General features: G+C 39.6%; 2 protein-coding genes across 5 annotated transcripts; one reads left to right on the plus strand and one right to left on the minus strand.

The window, feature by feature from the left end:
- Window position 1: 1 nt before the first annotated feature.
- gcnt3 (glucosaminyl (N-acetyl) transferase 3, mucin type) lies at window positions 2–1,301 on the plus strand. The gene has a single exon (XM_071896530.1). It carries the CDS (start codon window positions 57–59, stop codon window positions 1,299–1,301), a length of 1,245 nt encoding a protein of 414 aa, XP_071752631.1. The 5' UTR covers window positions 2–56.
- A 430-nt stretch (window positions 1,302–1,731) lies between these two features.
- On the minus strand, window positions 1,732–13,317 carry bnip2 (BCL2 interacting protein 2). Of its 4 annotated transcripts, none has more exons than XM_071896473.2 (11): window positions 12,054–13,317; window positions 9,123–9,218; window positions 8,923–8,990; window positions 8,635–8,823; window positions 5,745–5,927; window positions 5,445–5,547; window positions 5,230–5,361; window positions 4,980–5,066; window positions 4,764–4,862; window positions 3,967–4,002; window positions 1,732–2,488 (listed from the first exon to the last, which is right to left on the minus strand). In XM_071896473.2, exons 1-11 carry the CDS (start codon window positions 12,413–12,415, stop codon window positions 2,431–2,433), a joined length of 1,413 nt encoding a protein of 470 aa, XP_071752574.1. In that variant the 5' UTR covers window positions 12,416–13,317; the 3' UTR covers window positions 1,732–2,430. The 4 variants fall into 4 exon arrangements, with proteins under 4 accessions (XP_071752574.1, XP_071752573.1, XP_078139079.1 ...); XM_071896472.2 differs by having other exon boundaries at window positions 8,635–8,811; window positions 12,054–13,315; XM_078282953.1 differs by lacking the exon at window positions 3,967–4,002 and having other exon boundaries at window positions 12,054–13,315.
- Between the last annotated feature and the right edge of the window lie 4,162 nt (window positions 13,318–17,479).

Consider the following 17,479-nt stretch of genomic DNA (forward strand, 5'->3'; position numbering starts at 1 on the left):
CTCTTACTAGGCCATCAGACTGTAAGAGATTCATCAAGACCCTCTTTCTCATCCTCATGTGTACGCTCCTTTCCTTTGTGCTTTGGCAAACAGGCTCCGACAGGCATTTATTGCCTGATCTCAAAGTGCCACAGCAATACTCTGATGACCTGCCTGGCTGCTCAGCTATCATCCAGGGAGACATTGGGAAGAAAGGCGAAATAGATGGGCTTCTGGCATCTAAAAGAAGAAAACTTCTATCTGAGGATTACTACCTTAATGTGACAAAGGACTGTCAGGCCTACATCAAAAATAGAGGGTTCAATACAATGCCCCTCAGCATGGAGGAGAGAGACTTTCCCCTTGCCTACTCCATAGTGATCCATGAGAAGATTGAGATGTTTGAGCGACTCCTGCGCGCCGTCTACAATCCTCAGAACGTCTACTGTGTGCACGTGGACCAGAAAACCTCTGAAGAATTTAAGAAAGCTGTGAAGGCAATTATTTCTTGCTTGCCCAATGTGTTTGTAGCCAGTAAATTAGAAAGTGTGATTTATGCCTCGTGGTCTCGAGTGCAAGCAGATCTTAACTGCATGGAGGATCTGCTGAAGTCACCTGTCCAGTGGAGGTACCTGCTCAACACCTGTGGGACGGACTTCCCCATCAAAACCAATAGAGAGATGGTTCAGGCACTGAAGGTCCTCAATGGAAGGAACAGTTTGGAGTCTGAGGCCACCAATAACCACAAGAAAAGCCGCTGGCAGTATCATTACAACGTCACCAACACTATCAAATGGACGAATATTTTGAAAAGTCCCCCTCCCATCAGCAGCCCCATGTTCTCAGGAAATGCCTACTTTGTGGTGACGAGAGACTTTGTGATACATGTGCTAGAGAACAGAGAGGTTCGGGCTTTTCTGGAGTGGGAGAAGGACACATACAGCCCTGATGAGCACATGTGGGCCACTCTGCAGAGGATGCCCTCTGTGCCTGGGTCGCTGCCTGCCAACAGCAAGTACGACGAGTCAGACATGCACGCCATCGCTCGGGCGGTGAAGTGGAGCTATTTGACGGGAGATGTGAAGAAAGGAGCCCCGTACCCTCCGTGCACTGGGAATTACAGAAGAGCGGTTTGTGTATACGGGGCTGGTGACCTCCAGTGGCTTTTTCAACAACACCACCTCATTGCGAATAAGTTTGATCCAGAGGTTGATGACGTTGCCATTAGATGTCTCGAGTCATTCCTTCACTTCAAAGCAATTCGCAATCGGTCATCACCAGAACATCCGCTTGGTTTCTTGTCAAGTGTATCTAAGTTATAAGTATGTTTAAGTTTATTAATGTCTGACATGTAGTGTAATAATGCATGTGGCAGCCAGAGCAGATGGACAAGTAATTTTGTAAATATTACTGTAAATACTGTTACGGACTTGATGTATGGAGACTGGAGAAGTGTATTTTAAAATATTCTATTCTAATATTCCTATTCCTATTTATTGGTCAGCAGTGCCATCTAGTGGGTTGACAGTGGCACAGGTCTACAGAGCATTACTTTACCTTGGTGGTCATCAACAAGTTGTGAGGTTGTATTATTGAAGAAAACAGTCTTGACAAACATTGTTCATGACATTAAGTGAAGCTTTACAGGTGTTTTGGGTGCTATACAATTTCTGATACAATGCAAATGGTCTCACTGTGAAATTGCCATTGCAAAAATGGCACTATACCTAATAAATAAATACAAAACAACTATGTGGATCCATCAATTTACTTGCAGGAAATAATGTCATCTTAAGCCTTGACCTACAGTACATCTCTGCTTCAGATTGTAGCTCACAAATGTCCTCCTCGATCCCTCCACAAGTCAGAGGGCACATTCAAGTGAGGGGCATCAAGAAAACTTTATTTTCCCAAGGCAGGATTCTAACAATGAACTTCAGCAGTGAACTTGAACAGTGGAAACGGTGCCGTGAAACCTGCTCTAAGAATGCCACTCAATGGGTTGGGAGACCTAAAATGCAGTTTAAATCAGAGCAACCATAAAAATATATTAATCTCTCTCCTTTGTCACCCTTTGAATATAAATATATATTTAAATGTAATAAAGCAGAACATGCATCAACCATTTGTAACAGAGTGCCTTAAATACACTGTAGATACAACAGTAACTAGGAAAACATCAATATCTAAGTTTGGCATGGTATAGTACATAAAAAGGTTATAAAAATGCTTCAGGCAGCACATGAGAGAAAAACTGGAGATCAAGCGGCTTGACAGTAACACAGCAAAGACTTCCACAATGTAACAGGCAGCATAATTTCCAAAAGGCACTTTTCTGACACAAAGAACTATGTCTCCAGTTACATCGCACAGAACATCAACATATGAGCGGCTGTGGTTCTACACATTCTTCATCGTTCTCTTCCTCCAGATCTCGCAGGGCCAGCCGAGTCACTCTGGAACAGCAGCAGCTGCTATCTCCACTTTGCCGTGCATGTCCTGGTCGATTCTGCACAGATAGATTCAGTACTCGTCAGACGTCTGGGGCAGACTGGGGTGGAGTCACAGCTAACGGGGCTAGGCTAACTGATTATCACAGTAATAACAGGCTACTACACTACCAAGGATCTATTTTCTGAGGAATCACAGGACATGTCAGCCACCTCCAGGTGGCACTAGTTAGATCTAGATCCAAGATATCAAACACAGAAGTTATAAAATCAAGTGATTTTATAGTGAACACAACATACTGTAAGGCACCACTATTTCATCTGATCATGGAGTGGCTATGATCATTGCCCTTACACCATTACAACAGGATTTCAATGGGAGTGAGAGAATATTCCTCACAATACAATGTGTATCATATGTGTTTTTTGTGACTTATCAGAGGCCTTTTGTCGAAACAAATGAATGCATGATTTAGTCTGTTGCCGTTTTTCAGCTGAAACGACTGGACTAAAATATTATCCATGCTCTAGTTACTGAAAACACTGAAACTACACAACACAGAACCTCTTCTACAACACTGGGGCCCTCTGCCACTGGCAGTTATCTTATGATATCCTTTTCTCATCTTTTGATGTTCTGTCACATATCTGCACATTCATAACTTAACATTAAGTAAGCGCTGGCTACTTATCAGTAATGCACAGATCCAGTCTGTCTGTATAAGCAAGGCTGACAAAGGTTTGTGACAATTAAGAAACATCAGTAAGGAGTAGGTATGCAGTGAGTCATGCAAAGAGCTGTGAGAATGGACAAGCCAGGTGTTCAGTGAGGGCTAGTTACTGAAGGGACCATGTGAGGACATGGCTACAGTGCAACCACACACCACAGTGACTAAGTCAGACCGCAGTCCAATAGTTCCACCCCATTCAGTTACACAAACACCGGGAAACATGAACATACTTACCAACCATGAACCACGTCATATTCTAAACCTGTATTTTTAAAAACATTCTAGTAAGTGCTACTCATGCCTAAACCTCCACATCATCATTCTAACCATTCATGACACAAATTAATAATTCTTTGTGATAGCCAGCAGCATGGTGTAGGAAGAGCATCCAGTGACAAAAATAAAGAAGTACATGGTATGTTTTAAACCACATACTTAAGGCTAGCATTGTTTTATGGTAATCAATAAATAAATTCCATAAATTTCACATGAATTGGCTTTGAGATTAAATTCACAGAATTGGCTCAGAGATGGGATTTGGTTTGTGAAACAGTCACCAAGCTACCTATTTTTGAAAATCAAACAACTACTCAACCTGCTTGTTAAGAACACTCAAAGGAAAATGTGCGATAATGGGGAAGAAAAGTCATTGATTTTGGCCAGAAAGTGACTGACACTCAAAGCAAAAACTTGAGACAGACTGAGGTGTATAGTTGCATTCCTAAAAGCCAACCAATCAGTTCATTGTTAGTTTTGTGAAATGCAAAAAATGCCTAGACTGAAGCCCTGGGTGAAAGTGCATATACCTTTTACGGGTTTTCCTATTTTTTTCGTCGTCAAACCTTAAGGGGGCAGGGAAATGGGGTTAAGGAATAGAGAAAGACAGCCAACAGCAACCAAACATCCAAAAGAGCACCTTAAAACATTTGATACAAGGAGAATTTCTGCTGCCGCGTGAATACATCCACATCAGGCTAAGCCACCTCAGACAGAAACAACAAAAATGAGTTCTGCAGTGACTTTTCAGCATCAGTTGACAGTAGAAAATCAAGGAAGGGTTTTATTCTTTCATAGTAGTTTATAAAACAAAATCCTCTGGATGCAATTCTATTCAATTATATTGCATGCAATTCAAATGTTTCTGCAAGTTAAATGACACTTTTTAAGACTTTTAATGTCACTTCAAATCAAATTTAAGGTCATAGGATTTTGTATATTTCATGTAAATTTGACTAATTTCCTACACAAAACTGTCAGACCTAAGCACATACCATTCAATCTTATATACCAGTTAGCTTTAGAGCTGCTACATGTTCTCATTTTCCCACTTAAGTGATATTATTGCTAGTCACCTATCAATATAGTGTATGCTGAAATGTTGCATGGAGCCTTAGCATGTTTTCATCAAGTTGACCAAAGGGTCAATCTCCCAAAAACTTCCCTTACAGGCCTTGGATTTATATGATTAAATGTAAAAACTTGTAAGACTGTTCAAGCACTTGCAGACACCCTTCTATTTCTTTGCAAAGATCTAATCGGTCACAGATAAGACGACTGAGATGAGCTTGAAAAGTGCTAACGTGTGTGAGTGGAGCATACTTACTGTTTGATACAATCTGGTATAGACACATACTCCATTGGAACCAATTCTGCCAGGTCGGTCAAACTGTACACATACTTGATTTTCTGGGTAAATTTGGAGCTGAGAAACGGCAGGAAATATTACAAAATGTGTTAGAATCTAAAAAAAAAGGTTACCCAAGAACATATATACATATATTTGAATTATTATTCTCATGACCTTGAAGATTAAAGTTACCTTATGAAGGGTTTTGTGAGCGCCAGGAGGGTGCGAATAAACCAAGAAGGATGGACAATTATCAAAGACTTCAAGTTCTTCCTTAATCTGTGAATAAAGAGCAAGAGCAGCTGTCAACAATGCAAAAAAGATCTCATCCCATATTATGATGCTGTTGTGTCTGAAATAAACCAGTGGGCTTTGGATTGGGTCATGTGTCATGAGTGTCATGAGTGTGATGACCGACTTCAGAGGAACCCGTCTGACTCACCTCCTGTCGATCTGTTGATAACACTTTCTGAGCCAGCCGACAGTCGGCATCTTTTTTCTAGATGTCGCCCCGTTCAAATACACAATCATATAGTTCTCCGCAACCAAAAGCTCCAGTGTGCCAATGACATACCTGAGAGAGGAAAATCCCATTAGCACAGGTTCAAAAATGCTCTCTCACAAGGGAAAAAAAACAGAGTTCAAATAAATCCTCACTTGAATAGATTGTCCATGATGTATCTGTAATTTGGTTGATTGCTCTCAGGCATAAAGCACACAGCAAACACGATTATGGCATTCAACCCGTCTCCATAGTAACCTGCAGGGGAAAATCAAACAAAATTGATGTTTCAGTGCCAAAACACAATCTTCCTTATCATAACTTTTATTCATAATTATTTTTTTCCATCGTATTGAAAGACTATACTGTTATTCACAAATGCAAAACATCTCTCTGGGTTTATTTGCAACTGCCTGGAACTTAAAAGAGCAAAGACACACTTAAAAGCCACTGACCTCCATGGCTGATAACCCTCTTGTAGGGTTCAATGGCCTTCATGTCCACTCTGTGTTCCTGGTCTCCGATGCGAAACACCCTCCAGCGCCGGCCCTCCTCCCTCTCCTCTGAGACTGAGTACTCCTGCACAGACTCCACACCCTTCTGCAGCAGCTCTGTGGTTTTCGGCTTGGGCAGATCATCTAAAAGGAAAAAAGGAACTTTAAATCCATAGCTTGGTCACTGCACCCTCTGGATATATGAGGGGTGTCTTGCTTTCATGAAATCACATCTATTTTAATCAAATCGTCTTTGGATTCCTCAAATCACTTGACAATTTATCACAGAATTTTTCAATTCACATGCACTTTCATCACTCGTTTTCAGCAAGCATATTCATCACACTTATTTATATCTTTTTTTGTTACTTCCACCTCTCATATCTGGGTAGCATTTCTTGTCTCTGAATTAATGCCAACAATAACATCTAAAAGGTCATGTCTCCCTTTCTCCTCCCTTTCAGGTTAAGGTCAGCATTACTATGCTACAAATATACAGTAACGGTATATGAGAATGACTATGATAGCCTACTACATGAGCCACTGTTAAAGTCACAATGAAATAGAAAATGATTTTTTAACCATGTCAGCTAATATTCTTTGTCATAATATCCATCTATTTAACAATAACGCCAAAAAATGTGCTAACTTTTTATTTTCTTAACGTTTTATATCAAAATCCCATTACTTTTACAAAGCTGGAAAACTGTGTATTTTTTAGTGGTTACTTCATGGCGTACATACAAATTCCAACCAATAATACCATCACAGATTTTTTAACAATCCTCCCTCTGCCCCTCCCATCATATAAAACTGCCTTTCTCTCCCTAACAGACATCCCATTGGTTTACAGCGTTGGCCTCTTTTGAATGATCTCTGCCCGCATTACATCCCACCCCAACATCCTAATTCAACTGGAAATATGTCAAATTATGGAAGCAAATGATGTTTCTTTGTAGCATTAAGCAATTATCGGCAACAGAATTATGTTGGGGCTCTGGCTAAAATGGGGGGAAAAAAACCTCTCCAGCAAACGGTACCACGTGACATTCAAGCTCTCTAGGTTTATAGCATGGGCAACATGTTCAAATAGTCATGAAACAAACCTCAATAAGTCACTGACAAAATTGGCAAACCAAATAACACCACCAATGATTATGTTTTTTTTTTTTTAAATATGAAGCATGCAACAAGCAGGATGGAATAGAAGTATATAGGGCAAACAAAATCACACCAACATACTTTTATCAGGATCTAACGATCAAACAAATGATGTGCAATGTGTATCGTTTCAGTGCAGCTAACTTTTTTGATTCGTGTAGCACAAGATTACATTGCTAGCGTTGCATGTGTAATACGGCCCCAATTAAAGCATAATTCAGGTGATTTTCAACCTGGGCCTTATTTTCCTAGTTTTTGCCATCATGACAGTCGATTGTGTTCAAATTTTCAACACTTACTTCACTGTAGAGCTTTACGTGCCTTCAGTTCGCCGGAGCGCTGCTCTCCAATACACACCAAAAGGGTACACACAATCTCCAACAGTTGAACCCAAAAAGCATTACCACGTCCTTTTAACACAACAACACTCAAACTGCAGTTAAACGTGTTTTTAAATACTCAGACACATTGTATTTACAGAAAATCCAGTATGATAGCATCAGAGTACTTTAACAGTCTACTTGCCAACTAGCTCATACTAGTTTAAGTAACACATCTAACACCTAAAACTGTGCGTGTGAGTGTTATTGTGTTGAAAGGACGTGTTTTAATCACTTTTTGGGGGCCAGTTGTTGGAGATTGTGTTTGCTGTCTGGGTGTGTCTTCGACAGCAGTGCTCCCGGTGACTGAAGGTAGGTAAACCTCTACAGTGAAGTATGTGATTACATTTTGAATACAATCAATCATGATGGCAAAAACCAGAAAAAAAGAAAAGAGGAAAATAAGGTCAGGTTGAAAATAGCCGGAATTATCCTTCACACATTTTTTGTTAGGCTATAATGTATTTATCATGTCACTTCTTGTGAAAACAAGTATATGACACTTGGAATAACTTGTGAACACCACTAATGTAAAAATGGTTAATAACTGGTAATTGCAGCATTATTACACAGATAAAAACAACTTTGTAACTGACAAGTTACTGTTGATTTTTTCTCAAACAAGAAAATAATTTGAGGGGAAAAGAATAATGACATGCTCATAAACATTCACTGAAAATAAAATAAGGGAATGCAACACAGGACACCCCTTGATTTGTTCAAACAATGTAATTGAAGGCGGAACATAATCTGGACAGTCTTGGTTGATTGACTCATGGCTGGGCGAAAACAACGGCTGTCCAGGAGACCTTACCACAAGGAAGAGAGAAACCTGTTGCTGGCCTGCAGCCTGTTTCCAGGCAGAGAATGGAAACAATTCTTCCAAGCGACAAAGAGGAAGGCAGCAGAGTGGAAACACAAAAACAACAGAGTACATTTTAACTACACTTCAGGCAGTCAACTGCCTAACCAAACTCTTAAGATTAAGTAAGGAATATGCTCAGGAACTGGACCCAGGAACGCAGAGATTCTCACCAGGGGAAAAAAGAGACTTCTGGTATGAAAACACACTTGCTTCTGTGTCAAAGCCAGTGAATAAACCACAGGAGGGTAAAGCTTTTCATGAACACAACTCACAACACGACAGACTTCATCTTCTTCCAGTATTAGTGTAGTTTTGCATACCTCTCAGTACATCCCAAATTTAAATCAATACAATCTTTATTGTTTGCACCTTTTTGTATAGAAACATGACAATAAAGCTAATAAAGTTTTTCTTTGATTGTCATTACATAACATGGCGTCCTTACCTTCCCATTCAAACTCGTTGCTGTTGTCTGAGGGTGTGTCTATGTCATCGAGGTCCAGCTCTGTACTTTCGTCCAGCTCATCAGAGAGAAGAGAGCCTTCACTGCGGTCCAGAGTAAGGCTGATTTCTGGAGCAGCGAGCCTCTTCTTGGCTTTCTTGCCGTGATTCATTGCATAGCCTGGAGAAGACGCTGAGCCATCAGTGGGTTGTGAATAACATTTGTAAGAACAATTACTATTCCCCTGGGTCATTGTAGCAATGCACCATAAACTCTTATCTGTTTAGTTACCTGGTTCTCCCTCTCCAGAAGTTCCAGCAAAAAGCTCATCATCGAGCTCCTCTTCCTCAGGCAGGGGCCTAACAATTAAACCAATATAAGGTGAGCAGTCCTTGAACAGGTCTGTGATTCATGTGTCTTTGAGAGCACAGAAAACAAATGTGTGACAACGGCCTACACCAAGAACCATGCATGATTGTTTGACAAAATACCTTGGGAAGTCCTCATCCTGCCACTCTTCCTTAAGCTCAACCCCTTCCATTCTTAAGCGCGCCTCTGTTGTGGCAACTGACTCCTGGCGCTCCAGACTGGGAAAAACAAAAAAGCGATATAGCATTATTATTTCTTCGATAGTCTCTGATAGCTAAAGGCCCTCTTGTGCTACAAACTTTCCAAGTTCAAGAGCAAGGGTAGTAGAGAGATTATCTGGAACAAACAAAATCCAACCACATAATCGCTTATCTGTGAACTGTGGCTTGTGACTTGTACAATCCTTAAAGGTGACATGGGCTTACTGCCTTTTTTCGATAAGTCTACAACTCTGACATATGGAGAGGAAAAGCATGACACGCCTTTGTGGCACCAACTCCTGAATAGATGCTGTGTGTTGCAGCGCTAATCAACACTCAATTCACAGTCTGCCATGTTCATTAAGTATCTCTCCAAGACCTTCAGCTTTCAACTGGCTCATAATCAGATCACTGGCTTCTTGAAAAGCTTGTAGGCTAAGAAGCAGTGTGTTAAAGGCTTAGTTTGTAAAGCATAAGGCTACTTACTAATGCTAATCATTGTATCTGTATCTTCAGTGTACAGAGCTCCCTTTGATGCATTAATCACAAACATGCCTGTGCTTGCACTCCCAGACACAAAAACATTCTGAGCATTCGGTGCTCAACATTTCAGAACATATCAGTTTAGCTGTTTGGTTATGTATAGTGCTAATCTGCATGTTGCATTTGAAATCCAGCTGAGAGAGGGAGAAGTACCAGAGGAATGTGGTTTCTTGAAACTGAACCCTTGCCACCAAAGTGCACCAGAGGCCTGGCTACATGTAGTTGGGGCCAGTCACATATAGGGAGTCAAATGGGTAGCTGGGTGACAGTTAAAAAAAATAATGAGGCACTAGTGAGCTAAAATAAATCCCAGATAAATGGGGGTTGACTTGAGCTGGTTGATTCAGAGAATGTAAACACACATGTTCTTGGTTAAGGTCCCCTTCAAAAAAGAATAGCCTAGCCAAGAAAGCTTCAGTCCTCACTGACAATTCAGCAGCAGGCTGTCAAGTCCAAGCACTACAAAATGATTGCTCCAATAAATAGTGTATGCTAACTTGATTTCATCAATACATGGTGAAAGGATTTGCATGACTGAATGTTGATTATGTGCCCATTAGGTTTACCAATATGTTAAATCATAGCACTGTGTGATTTTTCTTGGTCATGACTGAATTAAGATTTCACCAATGTTGGAAATAATAAGAGGGGAATATTATTGGTTGGTATTATTGGCTGGACATGATTCTCCTCTCCTCTTCTTCTGTATACACCTATTCTTTCCTATGTCTACTCCCATGTAATGTTCTTATCTTTCATCTTCATAATGAAAAGTGTGCTGCGTACTATTATTCTGCCCATGTTTGACTTTGATTCCTTCATTTAACACTGCATGCTGTCCGGTCCTGCTATGGAAAAGTTTTGGGTGCCCCTGGCATAGGCCTACTTGATGATGCAGATTAGCCTAATTTGTCTTTAGTGAAGTACTCTGCAAGCTTAAACGTATGACTCTTCTGTCAATAAACCTACTGATGTGATTAGTTTATATAAAGATTAAGGGGGCAGAAACAGTCAACAGCAGCACATCAGTTTTTCAGATAGACATCAGCTATGTGGGATATTCCCAAGGATCACAGAGAAAGAAAACTCTTATCCGTAAAAGGTCAGGCCAAGTGATGCTATATCTAGCCTATGTGATGTTACTCATAGATAATACTACAGCCTACACAGTTGTTGGAATTGATTTAATACCAGCCTAGATCTGGGTTACTAGGCCACAAATAGAGGAATGACAGTGGTGGTAGTAGTAAGATTACTCTGCTGAAGAAAACACGATAGATGTAGGCTAGTCTAACTTTTAATCGGGAGGATTTTTATCATTTGTTATAAAAGCCCTGATCTAACTGACAGTACACTAGACAATGGCTTTGTCTGAAAACTGCAATAACCAGACTTTGTGTGTGGAAAAAAAGTGCTACATTACACTTTCATTGTACTAAATTCAATGCTGAAACTCAAAACACTGACCCATTTTAACATCATATTGTTGTTTTGTGACTAGTGTTACTATCGTGACTAATGTTGCAGGGCATTATGGGTAGCTGTTTTACTCTACTTCCTGGATGGCTACTTCTGAATATTTACTCATCAAACCTGGGGAAATTGCATGAGATCCTGATATTTTAAAAAATCTCAAGTCCCAAAACAAACATTTTAGTGTGCATGAATGGTCAAACTACACTGGGGCTTCAGTCAGCACCACTTGGGCTTTGAAACACTGGCAAACAAACAATTAGGCTAAATAATCATACCTAACACACGAACAAGGCAAAGTAGACCCTGGCAGTATTGTTACATTATGTGTCCCGGGTCCAACTTTCAAAGACGTTTGCCTGTTATTTAGCGATATTGAGAATCCTGAGCAGGAGATCCTTAAGCAGCTAATACTGGAGGTTGACTCCTGCTGAGCTCCTATGGACTTGTGTGTGCCAAGAAGTCAAAATGCTCAGAAAAATAAGTATAATAACGTTGGAGAACAATTTGTTGGTTAAAACATTTTCAAATTCAGTATATTGAAACATTGTACTCATACTGGAGGACTTGAAGATATGCATGTATCTCAGGTTTGATACAAATGGTTCAGGTATTACTGTAGTCTGTGAGGAAAAAAAGTCTATCCTCTTTATGGAAAGAGTCCACAGGGACTCAAAACTAGTGGCAGCTTTTCTGGTTGCAATCTCTCTGTCATTGAACTGCCTCTACACTCAATGGATCTGGGTCTGTTGATTAAGACTTTAGTGAAGCTAATATTTTAAAAGTTACCAAAATGTATACCGAATATAAAGGTGTACACATACACACAGACACTACCTTCCATTGGGTCCAGAAGTTGAGCATGGCTGGGGAAGGCTGACTGGAGTTGAGCTTCTTGCCCCCGATTGTGTATGTCCATTGTCTGGAGTTGTCCTTTCCTGTGGCGTACCTCCTGTTTTGGTTGGACTCTCTTGAAGTGCCTCTTCGCCATTTTCAACGGTGGAAACGGTGCTGTGTTGTAATTCGTCTAATTCCTCCTCATCACCCTCTCCTGATACTCCAGATGATGAAGGACTCTCTCTATTTCCCAGCTCCTCATAAGTCCTGCTGGGTGTGTCGAGATCTGGGCTACTATTGTTCAAATTCATATTACTTACACCCTTCAACACCACTTCACTCTCAATCACATCCGATGCCATGAGTTTTCCCGTCGCCTAGTTGCTTGTGCTGATCAGATTGAGAGTCTTTGATACAGAAATGTTAAACTAATACTCCAAACACTGGCTTACCACTTAACTTATATCAGTTAGCCAGCTAAGCTACATCCGACACAACACTACTTCTTTATAAGTTGGTAGCTAGCGTGCTAGCTATCGTTAGCTGTACCGCTAGCCAAGGGGACTCTTGTCGTTGACAGCTAACTATGCCAACGATCTGCATTTCATATTAGCCAGATAATGTTCAATTTCTTACAGGGTTCAGAGATGGTCTGCTTTTTTAAAATGCGTCACAGCGCGATCTTAGGAGTCCAAAAAGTTAGCTAGCTTTGCATAAGCAGTGGTGCGCAGTGATCCCACTTATCCTTTTCCTTCCTTTCTTCCTCTACAATCCACTCCTGCCAAAGTTGCAAATGTTACGTTAGCTCGCTGGCTACCACAGTTAGCTAACGTAACTTAACGCTAGCCCAGTAATGTTACCCAGTTAACGCCACGTAGAAACTATAAAATCGAGCTAATTTTCAACGTAGACGCAACATTAATACGACCGTTTGCGCAGCCATGTACTGTATAAAGTCAGTATCAGTTGGTTTTACTAACCCTGTCTTCCATTAATCTCAGCGGTACAGTTGCTCAGCAGCAGAGGGTTGATGTTTGCTAACTGTTAGCCGGCTAGAAAGCATTCTGTTGTTACTTCTCCAGCTAACACGAGCTAGTGCACTTTATTTGAGTTGCCAGTTGTGTCTGAGTATTTCCAGCAGGTTGGTTTTAATACTTTCCTCCATCATCTCTAAAGCAGATAACAACACTATAAAATTTCAGAACATTGTTATCTTGATGAATCACTTTTTTCTATCTTATCATTTGTTTAGTAATGCTTTTCTTCTTGCAGTACAATAGTTCTCAAAACATCACTAACAGTCAGTAACTTAAGAACACCAGACATTTTTGATGGCATGACCCCAAAATCTATGCGATTAAAACAAAATCGATGAAACGCATTGCTCTCTCACTGTAGTTTAAAATCTGTCACATCCTTGCAAGGGGATAATGACTCTATTGTTTTTACTGCTCTATTAAAAAATATGGAAAAATATCAAACCTGGCTCCCCTGCCTCGTCATAGTTGAGTTTACCCTCCAAGAGCCGACGAACTGTCACTGCCCTCTGTTGACCGTGAAAATTTACTTTTTTCCCCCACCGCTAGATTCAGTCTAGCATCATCTCTGCACCAAAGTTTCATTCAATAGATTAATTCATTTATTGTTCCCAGGCTCTAAAGATACAAGTGGCAGTGGAGCTTCTAGCAGCAGCAGCAGGTAGTTTGCTTAGACACTCCAAACGCTCAGACCTCTCTCTTTCTAGTCTCTTTTTACTGAGTTATATCAAAACAAATACAACGAGCAATTGTCTCCAGTTTTGCCTGGAAAACATTGTCGTCATCCGCAGACACGATGGGTATGATGCAGTTTGTTTGATTATGTATTTAGAGTGTAATTGATCAGTAGCCTATTACACTGGTTGTCCAATGGAAGCCCTAACCTGAATTGATTGTAATGCAACATTTTGATTGGATTCCACACAACTATGCATGTTTTATGCTTAGCTGTAGGCTACTAGTATTAGCACTTGTATTATCCTGGGTTTCTATTGAGAGTTCTACAGTCCCATAGTCTAAAAGCTCTCTCAGAGGATTTTCCAACCTGCAAAAATTTTAGGGGAAAGCGTTGAATACTAGTATTTTTTGTTTGTTTGTTTGTTTTACCATGGATTGAATATTTGCACAAAATATTGCCTACTGGCAGCTTCAATCCAAACAATATCAGTATAGGTGTCAGCCTTCAAAAACACATATCCATAGGTCAACTCCTATTGCTTCTAGACACCAATTTATGAGTGCCTACATGAGTGCAGAACACAACAGTCCATAAGTCCAAGTGTCAGACTGCAGGCTACTAGAAATGTCAGATTGTCAGTGTATTGTTGTGGTAGTAGGATGTATAATGCAGTTATAAATCTGTAATCAATAACATTGTGAACTTCACAGTTTAATTTTGAGTAACAGTGATTTAGAAGGGAAATTCAAGATACAGTCAGTAGTCCACAGAAATTAATGTTATTGATTATGTGTGCGTGTGAATGTTATTGATTATGTGTGTGTGTGTGTGTGTGTGTGTGTGTGTGTGTGTGTGTGTGTGTGGTATGTGTGTTTGTGTAGGCCTATGTCATGTACAAGCATCCAAATATTTACACTGATGTTGATAATTGGGGGTGAAGACGCACAGAACACTGAGCTTTGACAACAACAAATAATGATTTTAATTTTCAAATTTTTTATGGAAGGACATTAGATTTTTATTTATTTTATTACCTCATTTGTGATTAATGATACTAATTTCCTCCCACAGGTTTTGTATCTGACTTTGAGGCAGCCATGTGTCACACCAGTCATTCAAACCTCAGGTAGGTCTTACCTCTGCCATCACTGACTGACTGATAAGTCTTTGCCACTAGGTGGAGGCAGATGCTTACTATAGTTTTGAAGTCTTGGGGACGCCTTTATTAATAAAAAATCAGGCGTTGCTTTAACTCTAAATCCTGTGAAAAGCAAGCAGGAGCAAAGTCTGAGATGTTATGAACAGAACATTGCTAATATTTTTATAATTACAGTTTTAACACAAAATGCTAGATGGGATCCCCATGTGTGCTACTGACAAAGGAAAAGAGATGGATATATTTGCATTTACTAATCACATGTTGTTTAATCTGCTTTGTGATTCAGATTCAGAGAGTATTATACTACTTTTTAATTGTGATACTCTCATATTATTGTTGCAATCACCGTTCAAGTGCGGCCTTAACATCAGTATCAGAGCAGAGAGAGTGTCCGTCTGATTTAGCTTTTAGAACATCAACATTGGCTCGGACTTCCTTACTGAAAGAAGTCAACTGCAACAAATGCAGCATAATTTCTCTTTTGGGGATAGTCAGTTTTAATTGTCATGTTTTATTATCAGGCCTCGTGGTGAAAAAGGAAGGACAGCTATAGATCTACTATAATGATGAAGCCTGCTTAATACCTCCTCTGTGTGCAGCGGATCATTCAGTGTAATTTCTAATTAACACATTGCTATTTACTCTGTTGGATCATTAGGCCTCATCACAAAAGGATAATCCAGTCAAATTGAGAGTTTATGCTTCCCTTCCACCTTCCACCATGGTGCTGTTTGCTAATGAGTCATGTTGCAATTATCCAACAAATAAAGACAAATGTTGCCTGTTAAGCCAAGACAAATCTAGTGAGCCAGGCTATACCAATTATAGAAAAGAGTTGGAATAATTTATCCTCAATATTTTTTAGATTTACTTCATTAGATTTACTAAAAAATATCAATACAATGTTAATAGCATCGAAAGTTTGATTGCTTTTGCCTTTTGATGTACATGTAAAGTCTAAGCTCTTCTTTATCCTTGTTGCAGTTGTATTTTTTCACAGTGAAAAAGAAAGAAATTGTCTAGTGTAGCATTGCTCTGTCAGTTTAGTTTGATTGAACTTGTTTTCTTAGTTTCGTACTAACTTTGCTTTTTCATCACTTCTAAAGTTAATCCTCCAAATGTTTGATGTTGTGCTTTTTTTGACACAGAGGATGATGAAGTGTATGCTCAAAATGATGATGATTTGGAAGATTTTTTTTTAGCAAAAAATATGCTCCCAGAAAAACTACCATAAAGCCAGAAAGAACCAGCAGAAAACAGCCTGCTAATGAAAGTGCAATATTCCAATGTTTGTGTTTCATTCAGTCTCTGCTCATCACTGTAAACTTCTCTCATCAACACACGAATAAGTGCAGTGGAGCAGCTATTGTTGTGCACACAGGTCTGCTGTAACCTACCAGTTGGTTTAAATGATAAAAGATAAAGATGCATTGTCTGATGCAGGATGTATCCGATTCCTCCTTTTAAAAGTAATAGCAGAACTCCAGAGCTCAACACAGATGCTGTAACAGACCCCTCCTTTCATCATGAAAGGAGGGGTGAATGTTATGATCAGAGATGGAAGCTGTAACCTATTTGTGAAGCAGTATCATTAGGGAGGTTCTCCAACCAATTTCCATAAGTGGGGTAGCGGGAAGTATTTAGGCTACTCGAAGTATATCTCTAATGAGAAAAGACAAAAAGGATTCATGTGCATGTTTTATGCAATCTCTTTCTGGGTGTAGATGAATAATTATTTATGATTGCAAAGCCTAAAAGGGAGGCAAGGAGATAGCAACTGCAAAGAGACTGGTAAAAAATTTAAAGAGGAAGTTAAATGAATATTTAAGGGAAGATGAAATATTTAATGGAAACAAATGAGCAAAACATTTAAAACGGCATGATAAATAGTAGTGAGTGTCATTAAAGTGGCCCTCATAATTTGTGCTATTTGCTGCAGTAGCCATAAGGTCTTTGGATTTCATAGCACACTGACAATGGTGTGAACTGATGCCTCGGCCAATTGTTTGCTACATGCCAGTCATTACATGGGCATCCTGGGTCTGTAACCCAGGGCCGACCTAATAGCTGAGAAATATTAGCCTTTGGTTCAGTGTGGTTTGTATTGATGCCACAAGGCAGAAACCATTAATGTTTTACTGGTCTTCTTCAACTTGAGGTTAGGGCTTTAAAAAAAACACATAATGATATAAATTCTGAATAGGGTTGCAGTGAATTTCTCAAAAAGGCATTCTGCATTAGGATTTAGTATGATGTCAGTGTTTTAGTGTGATAGTGTACATTCAGATAAAAGCCATACATTTGCCATCTTTTCTGAATTTCACCTCACAACAACAAATGAAAAAATCTGGAGTATGTATCCGCACACGTTCATTTGTTTTCCAAATGCGAAAATAATTAAATCAGCAAACAAATAATTATTCAAGTCAATGAGAACAATTATCTCAAAGGCGCCTCTGAGACTTGGATATGCATACTGAATTGATTAATTATCCTGCTAAAGATAATTGAGTGGAGCTAGATCTTTGACTGCTTCCTCTCAGTATACTCT

This window comes from Centroberyx gerrardi, chromosome 4, assembly GCF_048128805.1.
Source record: "Centroberyx gerrardi isolate f3 chromosome 4, fCenGer3.hap1.cur.20231027, whole genome shotgun sequence".
Taxonomy (NCBI): Eukaryota; Metazoa; Chordata; class Actinopteri; order Beryciformes; family Berycidae; genus Centroberyx; species Centroberyx gerrardi.

What these genes read in the sequence shown, in the direction of transcription:
- bnip2 (XM_071896473.2), bottom strand. Translation starts at nt 12,415, where the DNA reads ATGGCATCGGATGTGATTGAGAGTGAAGTGGTGTTGAAGGGTGTAAGT. An exon ending in TTCTGGAGAGGGAGAACCAG is followed by an intron (nt 8,824 to 8,922) that starts GTAACTAAACAG and finishes CTGATGGCTCAG; the next exon opens with CGTCTTCTCCAGGCTATGCA. An exon ending in ATCATGGACAATCTATTCAA is followed by an intron (nt 5,362 to 5,444) that starts GTGAGGATTTAT and finishes TTCCTCTCTCAG; the next exon opens with GTATGTCATTGGCACACTGG.
- gcnt3 (XM_071896530.1), top strand. Translation starts at nt 57, where the DNA reads ATGTGTACGCTCCTTTCCTTTGTGCTTTGGCAAACAGGCTCCGACAGG.